The following is an 18,566-nucleotide window of genomic DNA, read 5'->3' as shown; positions in this document are numbered from 1 at the left end:
TGTCTCTCACACGTAACCAGTCAGGACTGCACAATTTAACACCACACCGATTTATCCAGCAGCTTCAAGTCCTCCACCTTTAACTCAAGCAACCTCAGACATGAAACTTTTAACAATCCACCTCCTCGTGTTGAATTGATTATTTTTTAGGACTCAGTGTGTACCTCATACAGACTATCACCTGTAACCTGTTCTAGTCATATGTTTACATGGCTTTATCTCTTGACTAATGAGCTGCCTGAGCCCCAAGGATGGACTTTGTTTTTGTAAGTTGGAAAAGTACTTGGCACTTCTATGTGCTAAATATTTGTGGAAGGAAGGAAAAAGAGAAGAAAGGAGAAAAGGGAATTGAAATTGAAGAAAGGGAGGAATTTGAGACCAAAGAATCCCATGCTTTAGGCACATGAACTCTGCAGGTCATGTAGGCTGGTAGCAAAAGCTGAAGAAGGAGGGCTCTTGGGTAAGCCTGTGGGTAGATAAGTGAGAGTGGTAGTGGTCGTGGGAAAGGGAGTTGATCTCAGTAAAAGGGAGAGGTCAGAGCAAAAGGGTGAGAGATGAGTGCAGTCTTCCTTAAAGAAGTTGAAATTTAGAGGAAAGTTTACCTCCAATTGTAAAGGAATTTCAGAAGACACAGTGGGGAATGGACTGGGAGAGGATTGCTTGAGTCAAGATCTGCAGATACCCATAACTCTGGGTAAATATTGCTTCTGTGTGGGAGATATTTCAGTGAGAATTACTCTTAAGCTCTCACTCTGGGATGCCCCTGGGATCGAGTTTTCTGGGGAGATCCTCTGGAAAATGAATAGCGGCAGCAACAACGAAATTATCATTATCTCATTCGTTCTCGCAACAACCCTGTGAGGTTCATATTATCTTCCCCATCTTCTGAACGAGAAGGGTTAGACTTGGAGTGGTTAAGTAGACTCCCAATCCTCACATACCTCCTGAGCGAGCCACTTATTCTAGCCAATGCAGCGCACACTCGAACCAGTCAGGTTCCCCTGGGAACATCAGATCCGCCGTCTGAACTCCTGAAACACTGCCAAACTGAAATCCGCTTCCTGAGTGACTCAGGAAGTGACTCTGTCACTTCAGTGACTCTGCCAGTTGTTCGAGCCCTAGAAGTTCAACCCAAACCATACTACCATCTTGGGAATCTGATGGGTTATACTGCTGCCTTCTGAAAATGGGCATTTGGGTTAATATTAAGATGAAAATATATAAAAATAGAGTAAAATACAGTAAGAAGGGAGGAGGAGAGCAAGAATGCCTTCAAATTAGGAAGGACAATACTTCTTAAAATTCGCAGAGAATATTCGTCAGTCTTCTAGACGACATACAGACTTTCAGCCTGCGTCACGATGGTGGGCTAGAAGAGGAAGACATGGATAGTAAGAGTATGTGTTATATTTATTAGAAAACAACTCATGGGGATTGTAGAATAGGGGCTATCAAAAGGTTAAAACATCTGGCGATAGAGGGTGTCTTAACTCGAGGGCATTTGAGGTTGGATTCTCTTGCCTCTGTGAGAGAGTCTTTTCTTTTGTGCCAGCTGTTGGGGGCTCTCAGTGGCCTCCTCGGGGTGTGGTCTCCTGAGAAGCGAGGTGAGGACTTGCTGCCTTAGCCAGCGGAAGACCCCCCTGAAGTTCACACAGGAGAGGGCCTGTGTGCTAGAATGAGCGTCCTCCTCCGGCTGGCCCGATGAGACTGAGGAGGTCTCTGTAGTGCTTGTCCTTTGGCTGCCAGTTGTCTGGCTTATCATCTGCCAAGAAAATGAAGGAGTTAAATACGCATAACCCAGACAACAATGGGGCCAATATTTACCCACTTACCGAATTCAAATCCTTGTCAAAAATAATCCAACTATAAATGCAAAATTTTAATACGTCAACAAAACACACAGGGCCAGGGGGTGGGATGGGTATCATAACTGTTAGTCTTTTCTTAACTTCCCTCCCCTCTTTCCTCCTTCAGTGCTCCTCAGTATTTTCCCTTCAACTCTACCCTGACCCCTTTCCTTGCCTTCTCTCTCCCTCTCCGGGCTGAGTCAGACACTGAGGGAGGCTGGCCTTGCTTCAGAGCAGGGAGTAATGCTCCATGCATTTCAAACTGCCCCCCGCCCCCAACCAGGTCCAGCCCCTTTTTGCCTGTGAGGCATCTCTCTGCTCACCTCAGCAAGTTCATGTTCCCGAAGTCTTGGAGGAATCTGTGGAAACTGGATGATCCCTTTATGTTGGCAGGCGTGGGGCAAGTCCTGACAACTATCATGTTCTTGATGACTGACCTGAGCTATGTGTGGAGGGGAGCTGCTGCACAACTGGAAATCTTCCTCCTGAGCAGATCCAGGGAAGGCAGAGTCACCACCTTCCTCGTCTTTCTGATTTTCTAGAAATTTCTCAAGCTTTTGCACTAGACTGTCCAGTTTGCTGAGAGTCAGTTGTGTGTTCTCTTCAGGGTACTTGTCTATCCACTGATGCCTTCCAGTTATGTCCCAACTAGCTGTGGAGTCTGAATTGTTAGAGCCTATGTCAGCATCCCAGGCCAGGGTGATGCTGAGTTTGCAGAACTGCTTTGGGTCGTCCCGAATTTGGTCTCGTCTCCTCAGGAGTCTGTCTGTACTCTCAGTCCTCCACGTCCCTTGGATAGGAGGGACAAGGGTTGAAGGACCCTTGGGAGACACGTGTTCACAGGAGGTGGCGTTCTCATAAGAGACGGTGTCGTCCCAGGGGAAATAACCCACAGAGAGGCTCAGGTTTGATTCAGAGCTGCAGGCTGTGCCGTCTGATCTGTCGCTGCTGCAGGGTGAGTGTGTCATGTTGTTCAGGAATTCGAATCTCAGGTCTCCCTCAACTCAGGAATCTTCGAAAGAAGCGAAAAAATAGGTGGGATTGTGGAGGAGAGGGAAGTCATGGTACTTAAACAGTAACATTATTCATTCCTTTTTCTATTTGTAACTATGCCGTTCCGGTAGAAGTTCTTCCTATTTTTGTATTCTTTAATGAAGGACAAAAAAGGCCACCCCCTCCCTTGAAGAAATGTCTTTCTTTGTATGGCAACCCTCTCAACTAATCCTCTGCACCTGCCACCGCTCGTCATCTGTCTTGCTGCAGTTGAAACAACTTGCGTTTTAAAAGAAAAAATGATCATTGTATAAAATTTGAAAAATACAGAAAAGTATGAAGATGACATTAAATATGCTTATGATCCTCCTGTCCAGAGATACGGATAACCATCCCTGAAAACATTTTGGTGGATTTCCTTTTCTTTTTCTTTATACGTACATATATGTGTACCCGTGTATTTGTACATATACATACACACATATACATATATGTGGATGTCACATCATCTATTGAAGCTAAGATTATTATATTTTGTGGCATACCCTACAGTAAACATGTATATGGCTATTTTGTCATTTTTAACGACTTTCTTATTGATGACCAGTAAGTGGTTGTTATTGTTTTAATAAATCTTCAGTAAACCCCCTTATCAATAAATCCTCATGTCTCCCTCTATATATCTGTGGCTTTAATGGATCAAAGATCACTGATAGATTAAACTGGAGTTGATATCAAATTGCTTTCCAGGAAGGTTATAGCCATTTAGATGCCCATCCTCCCACCATCTGTTGGCACTTTTTAGTGCAGCTTTTTCCGTGATGCCCCAGTAGGTACGTGGGGGTGGAAGAATAACACACACACACACGCGTACGCACACTCTGTCATGCCCTGCTCTGGTGACTGCCCACATGAAAAAGGTGCCACCGGCTCCTGAGCCCGAAACTGGGGATGTTAGAAATCCTTCAGGTCCTGACTCGTAGTGGCTACAAGTCCAACTGCCAGAAGTCTGTGTTCCGGGACTGTTGGTTACTGTGGCAACACAAGGCCCCAAGTTAGAGTCAGAAATGTGGGAAGAGAAAAAAGGATAGAAAGCCACAAGAGCCATCCCCTTGCTTGCACACTATTCTGTGCTCATCCCCTCTTGGGCTAAAGAGGATCCCCCTTGAGGGCAGAAGAACAAATGCGATGGCAGGTCTTTCCCTCCCGTCACGTGACTGTGGAAGATGGCTCCTGTCTTAAGGGAGTTTAGAGCCTGCTTGCTGAGGCGGACCTAAGCAGCTTGTTAAGGACAGAATGGTAAGTGCAGCAACAGGACGTAAAAATAATGTCAGGCGAGAACGAAAGGCGGTACCTCACGCAGCCAGGGTGAGATTGGGGTGGTGATATCCGGAAAGGCCTCCTGGAGGAGAGTACTTCTGATCTGAGTATTTATGAGGGAGTAGAAGTTAGTGAAGTAAAAGGGGTAGAGGGGCGCCTGGGTGGCTCAGTCGGTTAAGTGTCTGACTCTTAATTTGGGCTCGGGTTGTGAGATCAAGTCCTGTGTAGGGCTCTGCGCTGAGCGTGGAGCCTGCTTAAGATTCTCTCTCTCTCCCTCTCCCCCTCCCCCTGCTCGTGCTATCTCTTTCTTAAAAAGGTTGGGGGGTGGGTAGAGGAGTTGGCGGAGAGGGCCTTTCCGACAGAGAGGACAGCTTGAGCAGGGACCCCCAGGTGAAAAACAGCTGATTGTGTGGGGAGATCAAGCATGATGAGGTAAATGGGGGTTGGTGAGATCATGGAAGGCTTTCCACCCCTGTTAGGGAGCTTAGATTTTATCCTGTAAGGCTGTAGTCAGGATGGTGGTATTCATTTATCAGGCATTCTTCCAGGTAATTCAAAATATATTGAAATACTTGGCACGATTAAAACAAAACTTACAATGGACTCGGCAGCATGGATGTTATTGGTTGACTTTCATGAGAATAGGATCAGTAGGTTTGCACGGGGCTGAGGAATGAATGAGAGGAAAGAATGTGAGAAAGTGAGTACCGACTATACTTTAGAAATGTCTGAATGAGAAAGTAAGAGAAGGAAGCAGAGTCGAGGTTAGTTTCTGCACACACTCCACAAATATAAAAGGGGCAAGGAATCGATACCGGGGGGAGAGTTTCAAAATACAAGAGATTGCTGCTTTTGGAGAGAGTAAGGGTGGGATTCCTGGCATGGGTAGAGGGATGGGTTATTCCCTGATATTAGAAGGAAGAAAGTGAAGATGGATATAGAGAAATTTGTAAGAATGCAATGCTGAAGACCTCCATTTTCTTCTTTGAGTTTCCCAGCTAGGCTTTTGTCTTATTGCAAGATTAAGTCTGCATTCTACCCCAATTCTGTTAACTGGAAAGATCTCTGTCCAGTTCTGTTAACTGCCTCCAGTAACATGAGGTGTCTTGGTCCTTCTAAAATTGAAAGCAGTATCCCTTCTGTTTACCAAGCCCTCCTACTTCCCAGGCTGCTCTTCCCTTAACCACTGTTGTGAACCCTTCCCTTTCCAATGGCATCATGAAATTATTTGGGAATTGGTCAGATCATAGCTCCACAGTGATCCAATCTGGTCACTTTGCCTTCATTGCTATAGTGTTCTCAGTGGGTAAGCCATAGGTGGAGGTAGTAAATCTTTCATTGTTTCCAAATGTGCAATTCTGAGGACAAATGTGGGTCATATAGGATTAAAGGCTCTCAGTTGCATAGACTAAACCAAAAAAACTTTTCTATAGCAAAATCATCTTGATAAACTCGGTATAGCAACCTCCAGTCTGGTGTAAACTGTGAGGCTATATGATACTGCTTTTTGGTCAATTCAGTGATTTTCAGGAAGGGACTAGGGCACCTACTCCGTTTCTTAGAGATAAAGCCCATGTGTACTTTGAACAAGTATATTCTTAAATTAACATTGCTTAGATTTGCTTTTGGTCCATTTTGTAAAAGTTTTAAATAGCGTTAAGAGAAACCATAAGGTTTTTATATTTATCAAAAAAGACGCATGGATTTAAAAACACACACACACACACACACACACACACACACACACACACACACCAAAAAAAAGCCAAGAAATACAAGTCTGACTTAAAAGAACCTCTCAACTCATTGGAATCTATCAGTTGCTTAATATCCTTTCCAAATATTTTTCTTTCTTTATTTCCTTTTAACAAGATTACATTTTTTTAAAGATTTTATTTATTAGAGCGTGCACAAACAGGGGGAGGGGCAGAGGGAGAAGCAGGCTCGCCGCGGAGCAGGGAGCCCGATGCGGGGGGCTCTGGGGGCTTGATCCCAGGACCCCGGGATCACCAGCTGAGTCGAAGGCAGACGTTCAACCGACTGAGCCACCCAAGTGCCCCTAACAAGATTACATTTAAAGCTTGCTGTGGCTCAGGTTTTTCGCTGTTGTACTGGTTTAAATTTTAGGTTCTGTTAAATAAGATTGATTTTAGGCAACTGTGTTTCAGGTGATGGAGTTGGGGAGAAAAACCATTATCTTCTACCCAATGGCTGGCGAGTGACCACAACTCCTATTAGTGCCTGGGGACCTAGGTTAATCCCAGGGGGGTGGAATCAGGACCTACAGACTCCCTAGGTTTTATTGAGCATTTACTACATCCCAGGTCCTGTGCTAAGCACTTTATATGTTTGTTTAATCCTCACAGCAGCCCCATCAGCTAAGTGCCATTATTTGTTCTATTGTACAGATGAAGGAACCAAGGCATGAGCAGTTATGTAACTTGCTCACATTCCAAGATCGTAAACCCTAGACCCTGGATTTAAACGTAGGAAGTCTGGCTCTAAAGCCCATACTCTTACCCTCTACACAGTCTTGTCTCTCAGGGGACTGACTGCCTCCCTCCTCCCTGGAAGATCCCTGGGAGAGTTGACCCAGCCCAAAAGCAAACCCGTGTTCTGTTTCCTTGAAAGAAACCACTTTGAGTGGAGCTGTGTGTTCTAAGAGACATGCAGGAGGTGTGTGTGGTACGTGGGACTGGCCCAAAACAATGGCATCCACATTTGGGGTGGGCCAAAAGATTTAAAATGGGTGTTCAACTTCCTCTTTGGTATAATGAGCCCTGGATCACTCTGCTCTGGCTTTTTATAAAAACCCCTGTGACTGCCTCCCAGAGCACTGGGAACCTAGAAAAGCATTTGTGAGTAGCTTTCTTTCCGTGAAGGTAAGGGAAAAGCCGTTTGTGTTACTGTTACCCATGGAAATGGAACACTTTGAACTAAATATAAACATTTAAGTTGGAAAAATTATTTCCCAGCCTAAACCACCAACATTTAGAGTGATCCTGAAGATAAAAGAGTTTCAAATGGGGGGAGCCTCAGAAAAGATTTGAAAGTTTATTTATTTATACACTGTTCTCTCTCTTCCGTATTTACATATACATATGCAATTGATACTTGAACAACACAGGGGTTAGGGTACTGACCATCCCCCCCACAGTTGCAAATCTGAGCATAACTTTTGGCTCCCCAAAACTTAAAATACTAATAGCCTTAAGAGATATTATATTGTATTGGGAAAAAAAAAGTCCATGTATAAGTGGACCTGTGTAGTTCAAAGCTATGTTGTTCAAGCGTCAACTATGTGTGCATATGCATACATATATTTCACTTTAATGTACAACTGTGATAGTGAAAGTCTCTGAAACTCACCTTCTCTTGTCCCAGAAAAAAAGGGCATAGTTTGATATATATATATTTTTTTTTTTTTTTCATTCAGCCAACCTTTTTCCGAAGAAGCAGTGACCTAGAACCTCTTTAGGATGCCATGATGAGCAGTGTAGTCAATTCTAAAAGATGGCTCAGCTTTCACCTGTAGTAAGAGATCAGGGGATTTTTGGTTCTTAATTAGCTTGTATTAATTTCTTTAAGGCCTTGATTTGATTTGCTGGTCAAGCTTCTCTTGGATCACAGTTAATCTAAATATAACATGGCTCATCATCACCTTTTCTCTTGAAGTAAAATCATCCATAGTAAAACCTCCTGAGATTTTTAAATTTTTTTATTTTTTAAAAAGATTTTATTTATTTGAAAGCAAAAGGGAGGTGGGGGAAAGGGAGCGCAGACTCCTCACTGAGCAGGGAATCCAACCCACGGCTCGATCCAGGACCCTGGGATCATGACCTGAGCTGAAGGCAGACACTTAACCGACTGAGCCACCCAGGCGCCCCTAAGATTTTTTAAATGATAGTATGTCATGAATTTACAATGTTGGGCCTGAAGCTAGTAATAATGGTAACTTTAAAAATTGGAACACTTCCTAAAATCCACTTGGCTTGATAGGATTTGGACCTAAATATACGGAGTAGGAAGTTTCTAATTTAGAAGTTAAGCTACTGTTAGGGTTAATTTTGTGTGTTGTCTTCACCAAACCACAGGGTACCCGGATATCTGATTAAATATTTTTCTGGGCGTGTTTGTGGAGGTGTTTCTAAATGAGATTAACATTTGAATGGGTAGACTGGGTAAGGCAAATAGCTCTCCCCAGTGTGGGTAGCCATCAACCTAATCTTTTAAAGGCCTGACTAGAACAAAAAACTGAGTAAGGAAGAATTTGTTCTGACTGTCTTTGAGTGAGGACATTGGTCTTCCCCTGCCTTTGGACTCAGACTGGAGCTTATTCTATCAGTTCCCCTGGTTCTCAGGCCTCTGGCCTTGGACTGGAACTATACCACTGGCTCTCCAGCTTTCAGATGGCAGATCTTGGGACTTTTCAGTCTCCATAAATGCATGAGCCAATTCCTTATAATAAACCTGTGTGTGTGTGTATGCATACACATATACATATATTTACTATTGGTCCTGTTTCTCTGGAGAACCCAGTCTGATATAGCTGCTTTTTTTTTATCTTTTGAAATTATGAACTGGTTTAACAATACAAAAATTATCACAAACTCTGTGATATGATGCACTAAGGACACAGCATCATTTCTGTGGTAGTCTTGCCCATAATGCATTATCACAGCCTAAGAATGAGACAGTATCAGACAAGCCCTGATTGTGAGCCATTCAACAAAATAACTGACAAGTGCTGAGGTCATAAAAGGAAAGGCTGAAAAACTGTCAAAGACTGCAGAACACCGAGGAGAAATAACAACTACAAATGTACTGAGGGGAGCACCTGGGTGGTGCCGTTGGCTAAATGTCTGACTCTTGGTTTCAGCTCAGGTCCTGATCTCGGGTTGTGAGGTCCAGCCGCCTGGAGACCCGTGGGCTCTGCACCCAGTGGGGTGTCTGCTTGAGATTCTCTCTCTCTCTCTCTCTCCCCCTCCCCCCCCCTTTCTCCCTCCCTCTCTCCATCCCTCTGTCCCTCCCCCCTCCAAAGTAAATAAATAAATAGAAGAAAAAAGTACTGAGGGATTCTGGGTAGGATCCAAGAATAGGAAAAGGACATTAATAGAAAAAGTAGAGCGATTTCAATATGTTCTTTATTTTAGTTAATAGTTTTATAATGGTATTATATCAGAGTTAATTTCCCTGTCTCATCGTTGTCCTGGTTGCACAAGATATTGGTATTAGAGGGAGTGGGTGGGGAGATGAATGGATACTGTGTTTGCAACTTCTCTGTAACTGTAAAACATGGTCAAAAATAAAAAAATTTTTTTAAAGAGTACATAAAAATGTAGTAAATAATGTAAGAAACACCTATCTACTTACAACTCAGTTCGGTCAAGTCTTAACATTTTTCCATATTTAATTTAAAAAATTTTTAAATTTATTTTAAGATTTTATTTATTTGAGAGAGAGCATAGCTGGGGGAGAGACAGAGAGAGAAGCAGGCTCCCTGCCGAGCAGGGAGCCCAATGTGGGGCTCGATCCCAGGACCCCGAGATCATGACCTGAGCCAAAGGCAGACGCTTAACCAACTGAGCCACCCAGGCGCCCCTGATTTTTTTAAAGAAACAAAACATTCTACATAAAACTTAAGATCCTTTGTATTCCTCCCTTTTCCCTTCTCCCCAATTTTTCCCATGATCACTCTCTTGGATTTGATGTTTATTCGCCTTAGACATATTTTAATATCATCTTTACATGTTAATATATTATTTTTGGAGACAAAAACTGTTGTAAATATGAATTTAATTTTAATACTACTGAACTTTACACTAAAAAATGGTTAAGATGGTAAATTTTTTATTGTGTGTATTTTACCACACACACAAAAAAAGTTGGGGTGAGGGAACCCAGTGTAAATAGACTACAAGAGATGTTCTTTAGAAAACAGGAAGTCCCTTTATTCCTGTAGCTTGTTTTGTTTTATAAGAATTATTGTGACAAGGGCATCCTTCTTCCAAACCAAATTCTTAGCTGAAATATTTAGTGTTTATTTTTGGGGTTAGGGAGAGGACACTGTACAATTTCCTACGCTCTAGTTACAGGTTTATTCCCAGACAAAACCTTATCAAAGTTCATGTACCTAATTCAAGGAGAATGGTGTTTTGGTGTAAAGCAAAGTTAAATGTTATTAAGCCTTTACCGATGCTGCATACTCTGCTGGGGGCTTTCACATGCTTGGTCATTTAATTTCCATGACAACTGCCTGAGTTGTGTATTTTTATCCCAATCTTAACTTCTTGTACAGTTCAGATTACCCAGATCTGCCTTCAGAGTCCAGAGGCCCTCTGGAGGTAGGCTGCTGAGAACTAGCCCCAGCTGATTATACAGCTGGTGGACAGTGGCAGTAGATGAGGGCTATAGGTCTCCCATATGCAAGCATTCAAGAGCAAGCAGGCACAAAAACTGCACACAGCCTTCTTTTGTAAGCTCCATAACTGTGCCATCCGACAGAGCAGCTACTAGCCATATGTGGCAATTAAAATTAAAATTAAATTAATAATTTGGTTCTTCAGTCACACTAGCCACATTTCAAGTGCTCAGTGACTGCCTGTACCTAGTGGCTAGCTTATCACAGGGCAGACAAAACATTTCCAGCATTGTAGCAAAGTTCTGTTGGACAGAGCTGCCTTAGAAGGTCTTTATACTGTGTCCTTTTGTGTATTTGGGTAACACTCTGAACAAAAAGTTTCCTTAGAGGCAGATGGGACAATAGTCTAGCATCAGGATTTGACTTTCTTGTCAGGATCGGGTGACAATATTTCCTCCAAAGCATCTAGAAAGAGGACTGGTGTCAATCTTCAGCAAGGGCACCATTTTGAAAAGTTTAGACAACTGGGTTGGATAGATTCTTATTCCCACTTCAGCATAAACAGAATATATCCGTACAATACTTATAGCCCACCATGAACACCATTTGATTGATGAAAAATCATTTGTGGCAGCCATTAGACTGAGCAACAACGCCCCGGTGTTCAGCAGATAATTGACTTGATTTTCTGTTTACATGAGCTTTTTTTTTTTTTTTTTTTTTAAGAGAGGGCTAGAGAGAGAGGTGGAGTGGTCAGGGGGAGGAGCAGAGGGAGAGAAAATCCTAAGCAGGCTCCACACCCAGCACCGAGCCCTATGTGGAGCTGGATCTCACAACCCTGGGATCATGACCTGAGCCAGAATCAAGAGTTGGTTGCTTAACTGGCTGAGGCCACCCAGGCGCCCCTATATGAGCTTTTGATTAGTCATTCAAATGCTAACTGCCCCCAGAGTGTAGGTTAAAAATAATAATCCCCTTTGTGTCACAAGTGCCTAGGTTGAAGTATTTTGAAAAATAGCAGGCACTGTTAACAGCCTGTGTATATTTCTGTCTCATTCAGTCCTTACAACAGCCCTTCTCTTTGGCATTGTTGATATTAACTTCATTTGGGTCTGGCTTTAATTCCCCAGGGGCCTGTGGCCAGACTCTTGCATGATGGAGACGGTTGCTTCTTTATTTGAGAACTAAATGCAAATTATTTATACAGTTGCCAAACAGATAGGCATATAGCCTTTCTTGTTTTATTTCCTAATGTCAGGGCTTATACTTACCTTGGGCCAAAATTGGTAGTGCCTCACACAACGCCAAATGTGGGGAATCCATAGTCTTCTCCTAGCTCTCTGTTAAAATACTTCCTGTACTTTTCCAGTTTTTATTAATTTAACAACTGTGTGCCTACCAGTTGGGTGCCTATCAAATTCCACGTCACTTCTAGCAGCAGCAGATCCATTTTTAACTTGGCTCTGCTTCATCTACAAACTAGAGATAATCTTTTCTTGTAGAGTTTTGGTAATGATTAGAGATTATATATGTGGAATGCATGGTAAATGGTTGGTTTTTTTTTTTTTTTTTTTATTCCATAGTTAAGGAAATTGAAACTACTTCCTCTTTCATTGGCACTGCTTCTCTGGAGAAAATGTTTTTATTTTATTTTAAAATTTCAAACATAGGGGTGCCTGGGTGACACAGTTGGTTAAGCGTCCAGCTCTTGGTTTTGGCTCAGGTCATAATCTCAGGATTGTGGAGACTGGGCCCTTGAGTCTGGCTCCGAGCTTAGTGAGGAGTGTGCTTGTCCCTCTTCCTCCCCCTCTGTCCCTACCCTCACTGCTCATACAGTGTGCCCTCTCTCTTAAATAAATAAATAAAATCTTTAAAAAAAATTTCAAACATAGACTTGTTTCCAACTCTGTGTCTCAGAATCCTGTGTGCATTTAATAAACTATACTCGTGTTTATATGATTATCTGACCATCTCCTTCCCCCGGGCCGGAGTTTCCACAAGAGAAAGGTGGATCCTTGTGGTTGTCAGGCAGTTTCTACATCCATCAGCTTGGTGTCTGGTCTGTGAGCCCCTCCAGGATTCTGATGGTCATAAGCACCCACCGTAGTTATCATCCTTTCTCGGTGTTTCACTTGGGAACTGCACTGGAGACCTTCCATTTCTAGTACATTTTCCAGTCAGGGTGGAAATGCCTGGAAGGGATCCTTTTGGGGCTAAGCAGAGGCCTGGTAAAATGAATCCCATCCAATTTGGACATTTAGTTCTTCCTTTGCCATTATTCTGAATTGGGTAGATGGTTCTCTTGGTGGAGAGAGTTTTCCACAAGAAATCTTTGGGGTGGAGGATGTAGACTACTTCGCAGGTGCTTTTAGTTATCTCAGAGGAAACAAACTGTTTGTTGGCATTTTACTAGTTGGCATTTTACTGCAGAGCCTAGTTGGCATTTTACTACAGTTCCTTAAAAGACTAGCAATAAAATGCTCAAAATGCAAAGATTTTGTCCTGGTTCTCTGGGCGTTGCAAAGGAAGGGGGCGGGGGGAGGTGGGAATGAGGTATAGAAATCTAGGGAAATGTGCTCAAGGTTGATAATCCAGAAGGACCCCGAGAGCTCAGAGGTAGAGAGACTAGCATGCAGCTCCCAAACTAACCCAATGGGAGAAAATATGGATAGGAGGTGGCCTACCTTGTTTTCCTTAAGTTCTGGGAAATCAGAAAGATGGTATGCCGTAACTGGAGAATGAATAAAGAGTGAATGTGGATAGAAGCAGAAAATGTGACTACCTATTACAAATAATGATTAACTTCATTTTAATTAGAAGGGAATTAGGAGAAAAGAAGAATGGGAATAGGTGAGCCTAGCGTGGGGGCTTGGAGGAGATGCAGTTTAGATGTCTTGCTGCCTTTCTCTGGCCATTATCATTAGTCATCACAGAGCTCCCACTGGCAGACATTGCCCGTGGGCCCAAGCTTCCTGCCCTTGCTCCCCCTCCTACCTGTAAATGCTTTTTATATGTCTGTCCAACCTTTTCTCAACACAGATAAAGCTTTCTCTCCACTTCCTTAAAGCTAAATAAAATTAAGCTACAGTAGGTTCCCCACCTCTGGCTCAGATCTCCCGCAGCATCTTTTTTTTTTTTTTTTTTTTTTTAAAGATTTCATTCATTTATTTGACAGAGAGAGACACAGCGAGAGAGGGAACACAGGCAGGGGGAGTGGGAGAGGGAGAAGCAGGCTTCTCGCTGAGCAGGGAGCCCGATGCAGGGCTCAATCCCAGGACCCTGGGATCACGAGCCGAGCAGAAGGCAGACGCTCAACGACTGAGCCACCCAGGCGCCCCTCCCGCAGCATCTTTGAGTAGAGCTGTTGTGTGTTTGCACAGTGGTCTCCATTCAATGATGAACCACTTGTGCGTGCTTCCTTTGGAAGACAGTTTGTTACCCAGAATCCACTGGTGGTGGTGGTCCTACCAGCATTGGAACTGGTTAATGAAAATGACATTGGTTAATGAAAACTATAGGAAATGATCAGGCAAGGCATTTCCAGATCTTTCAAAGTTAAAAAAAGAACTATTTTTAGAACAGCACAAGATGATTATGGAAAATTAGAAGATAGAAGACAAAAAGAAGAAATATTTTTTAGAGACGACCAAAAGAAAGACTTCAGGGTTAGAAATCAGATCAGTGGTTGCCAGGAGCTGGGAGTGGAGAAATGATATCTATTGCAAGGGGAGGAGAGGGAGCTCTTTGGGGGCTAGAAATAATCTCTAAAACATGGCCCAATAAAAATGTAGTTTGAGCTACAAAGGCAAGGCAGTAACTTTTAATTTTCTAATAGGCACATCAAAAAAGGAAAAAGAAACCAGTAAAATTAGTTTAACTATATTAATATTTAACCCACTATATGTAAAATATAATTTCACCATATATTAATAAGATCTTTTGCTTTTTTTTTTTTTTTTAACCAAGTCTTTGAAGTCTGGTGTGTATTTTACACTTACAGTACCTCTAATTTTTGGAGGAGCCACACTGCAGGGGCTCAGTAGCCACATGTGGCAACTCTAATGGGCAACACAGTTCACTGTTTTGGTGGTGGTCACACAACTGTGTACATTCATCAAAAATCATCAAATCGTATACCTAAAAAGGGTGACTTTTGCTGTATATAAATTATACCTCGATTAAAAAAAACAGACATTTTCCTGTTAGGCAGAATGAGCCATACAGGTTCCTTTCATGAGCATCTATTAAAATTATTCCCTTAAAATGAATCTCAGAAATAGAGTTTGGCAATTTTTTTAAAAAATAAAAGTGAAGAGCATACATTAGAACCACCCAAGACAAGTACTTCTCATAGATTTCAGATGTGTATGTGTGTGTATGTGCCAGTTTTTCCATTACAAAGTTTAGAAAGAGTGAAAATTTAATTAGACAGGGCTGCAATTTTTAAAAACAGATTTGCATGTGTTTGACAAAAAAAAGATGAGCACAGATTGTTTTGAGAAAGACCCAATGCTAATTCTAGGAAAGAGCTTGTTGTTTTCCCTTCTGTTTCATAGCTACTTCTCTTGCAGTGGTATTAAAAACCGCCTGTCTCTGGATGCCTTTCTGCTTCTATTATATAACGTGCTTTGTAGTAACTAAATTTTGACTGTGGATCTGTCTGCAGGCATTTTTAGGGTGTGGGGGTTGGGGTGGAGCTCACTACACACTTGGGAGGAAGAGGTTGTGGGGCAGTGGGTTGTGGGGGAGCAAGTTTCACTTTTATAACTATAGGCCAGGAAATATTTTTGGCTGTGCAACAATGTGTCAGTAGTTATAAATAATTTCATTTGTTATTTGGCAGCTATATTAGTGTTTTCTTTTTGCACCTAAAATTCCCTGTTTAAATTTTGTTGAAGCTAATGTAAACATGCACAATTTACAGTTGAGTAAGTCTAGGAGAAATAGATGAAAAGGATATCTTCTAAATGGCCGTGCAAAGCTCCAATATCTGGGCTGAACAAGATAAAAAGATTAAAAAAAAAAAGCTAAAACTCATTAGGTCTGAAAAGCAAATTCTGTAAGAGTAGGCTGGGAAAGACAGACTAATAGTATATATAGAGCATGGAGTGTGATGTTGTTGCTTTAAAACTTTACAATCTTTAGAATACATTTAGGAAGTGGACCATGGGTCAGGAACCAAATAAGCTCTTCTCATTTTGTTTCAACTTAGTTCAGTGTCCTGTGCTCAAGAAGCAGTTAATTTAAGTCTGCAGTTCTGAAGATAACAATTCATCTACAGCAGGACTGAGCAAACTTCAGTGTGCATTGAAAATGCATGGCCCTGTGCCCAGAAATTTCTAGTTTGAGACTAGAAATGGGGCTCAGTATCTGTACTCTTCCCACGTACTTCCAGTAGACTCCACCTTGAGACACACTGATTTAGACCAGCCACTTAGACTTTCATTAGGTTTTCTCTGTATATTAGATACTGATGAGTGCAAATAAAATGCAGGTCCCTGTTGGGGACGTGCTATAGCTTGCAATACAAGGCGGTATCCCAAGCGGTGCAGCCGGTAGGAAGTGAAGGAACTCAGAGCAGGTGGGCAGGGCCATCGACAATTGACTCAATGATATAGGCAGGATTCAGATTAGAGGAGATGAAATTGGGTGTCCAGACACCTTGAAGGAGATAGTGTGGCAGTCAAATGAGGAATGACGTCACCTGGGGAAGGAGCTTTACGTAGACACAGACTGCTGTCTTGGAGTTCCGAGGAAATTTTAACAGGAAAAAGGATTATGGGCATTAGGAAGCAGTTGTGAAGGAAATGTAATTGATAGTGGTTCCTAAACTTGGTTGTGCACCCAGAGGACTTGTTAAAGCACTGAGCGCTGAGTCCCACCCTCAGAATTTCTGAATCAGTAGGTCTGGGTTAGGGCCCGAGAATTTTAATTTCTAACAGATTCCCAAGTTCTGCTCAGGCTGCTTCCTCTGGGGACCATGCTCTGAGACTCACTGCTCTTAATGAATTTGGTAACACTCTATCAAAAACCTGTAGATGAGGATTGGAACACATTGTGGGGGCAAGGTGGAGGACGGGATGGTAGCCACAGTATTTTGTGACCTAGAACTCCTACCAGATAGGCTATCTTTTCTCCCATTTCTTCTGAGTTTTACTCTCAGAGCAACTGGTCCAAACCAGAAATACTCTAAACGTACGGACAAGAATGTGGTCATGGAGAGTAATTTGAGAACTATGGTCCTAGTCTGAGTATGGCCAGAGTGCTTCCAAACTCTGATTAAAATTGTGTTTCTATGATTTTATTTTAAAAAAAGCAAAAACATATGGTATATCATACTTTAGTACCAGTGTTTACTAGAAGACATAGTAACTTGCTGTTTTATGGAAGTCTCGACTCTTAACACTGAACTCGTGAGCTTAATCCCTCAAACTTGCTTCTCCTCCGTTGTTCTTTACTAACAGCATCATATCTGCCCAGTTTTTCATGGCCTACGCTGGGAATCCTCCTGGACATCATTCCTTCTCTCTCTCACTTTCGGCTCTGCGTCTGTCCCTTCATTCACAGAGCCCTGGTGATTCCGTGTCCTGGTTTGTCCACCCCATTGCCATCTCTTTGTCTGTCAACCAACGCTCTCCTGTACCTTCTACATCCTCTCTCGCTCCATTCTGATTCATTGTCTACATGGAGCCAGAGAGAACTTTCTAGAAACACAGACCACCTCAGGTCACCCCTGTGGTTAAGACCCTTCAGTGACATTTCTCTGTATTTAGGATCATCTTTAAATTCTCAAAATGGCCACCGTCAACATCTCCAGCCTCATTTTGAGTCACGCCCTCTTTGTTCTGTAAACTCCAGTCCTACTGACTATTTCACGTCCTGAACTAAACATGTTTAAAAGCATTGCCCTTTGCTCAGGTGATTGTGGACCTATATCCCAAGGATATCCACGGAGAAGAAGGTGAATGTGGCCCTAGTCCTGAGAGAGCTTTTGTGTAATTAGAAAATGGTGGCCCTGCAGGCAGATACAGCCTCTGGGCCCGAATAGACCAGATTTCAGCCTCCACTCACCAGGGCAGGGCACCCTGTGCAGATCACAACCTGCACAGCCAGAATGGTGACCCTGACTCAAGATGTCAGTTGGTTTGCTTCCAAACTTAAATAGGTCTGTTTGTCCTATTTAGAAGCAGAATCCTGGACAACTTCTGGAAATCCCTGAAAGCCTAATGATTTAGTAGTGATTGCAAATGTGAGAAGACTTTTACCATGAAAGCTATAGAAATTGTTGTTTGCATGACGAGGGTACATGTATGTGTTTTCCCAAGCTGGCGTGGCTGCATCTGTGCTGCTTGCTCATAGCTGTATCTCACAGTTGAAGGTCAGGAGTGATTTATAATCTAGAATGTCTCTATCTGCTAACCAGGGAAGCACAACATTCTTTCATATGGCATGTTTGCTCTTGTGAAAATTACTTGAAGTATTTGAGACCTGGCAGGAGAAGAAGTGGGAGGGGACCTCGTTCTTGCTAGGCATGAATCATCTTATAAACATTTAAATTGAACATTTTATTAAGCAGTTTCATTGTTGGTACAGATTCATCAATTCATCAATCCTAGATTGATGTACACGTTAGGTATCCACACGTCCTCTGCTGGGATCCTAGCATAAATCCTCTCTGAACAAACACTGGATAAATATCATTATGATAATTTTGCCTTTGATTTGAGAGCAGTTTTGTTTCTTTTTTTTTTTTTTAACTCGGTGTTGAATTTTTTTTTTTTTGGTCATTTTTCAGAATTATGGAAGTGCCTAAATATTAAAGGGGTGGGTGAGGGCCGTGAGGGAAAGTATGAAAAACAATCATGTATCTTCAGTACCTTGTCATTTCAAACACTGATGGGCTCTCTCTGAGAGAGGTCATTGCCAGGTCTCTCGGTAGGAATAGAATTTGAATCTGGGAGCAAATAATTGCTCTGTAAATATTTGCTATGATATTGAAATTGCAAATATGCTGTCTCTAATCAAATTAGCTTATCACATTTGTT

General features: G+C 42.3%; 2 protein-coding genes across 22 annotated transcripts in view; one reads left to right on the top strand and one right to left on the bottom strand.

Annotated features, from left to right (window-relative positions):
• Positions 1-18,566, top strand: part of PPFIBP1 (PPFIA binding protein 1) — a 172,528-nt gene that overhangs the window by 77,158 nt on the left and 76,804 nt on the right. The window contains exon 1 of one of the 18 annotated variants that reach the window (XM_027592499.2): positions 3,894-4,139. The exons of the other annotated variants lie outside the window; for them this stretch is intronic. The gene's annotated coding sequence lies outside the window, so the exon portion shown is untranslated. Of the gene's footprint in view, positions 1-3,893; positions 4,140-18,566 lie in introns of those variants that run through there. 18 annotated transcript variants of the gene reach the window in all.
• C9H12orf71 (chromosome 9 C12orf71 homolog) lies at positions 1,306-3,804 on the bottom strand. Of its 4 annotated transcripts, none has more exons than XM_027592509.2 (3): positions 3,719-3,804; positions 2,171-2,859; positions 1,306-1,762 (listed from the first exon to the last, which is right to left on the bottom strand). In XM_027592509.2, the coding sequence occupies exons 2-3, from the start codon at positions 2,813-2,815 to the stop codon at positions 1,487-1,489; spliced, it is 921 nt and encodes a 306-aa protein (XP_027448310.2). In that variant the 5' UTR covers positions 2,816-2,859; positions 3,719-3,804; the 3' UTR covers positions 1,306-1,486. The 4 variants fall into 4 exon arrangements, with proteins under 4 accessions (XP_027448310.2, XP_027448311.2, XP_027448312.2 ...); XM_027592510.2 differs by having other exon boundaries at positions 3,715-3,800; XM_027592511.2 differs by having other exon boundaries at positions 3,752-3,785.

Source organism: Zalophus californianus, chromosome 9, assembly GCF_009762305.2.
Source record: "Zalophus californianus isolate mZalCal1 chromosome 9, mZalCal1.pri.v2, whole genome shotgun sequence".
NCBI lineage: Eukaryota > Metazoa > Chordata > Mammalia > Carnivora > Otariidae > Zalophus > Zalophus californianus.
This window is presented reverse-complemented; position numbering and strand designations above follow the sequence as displayed.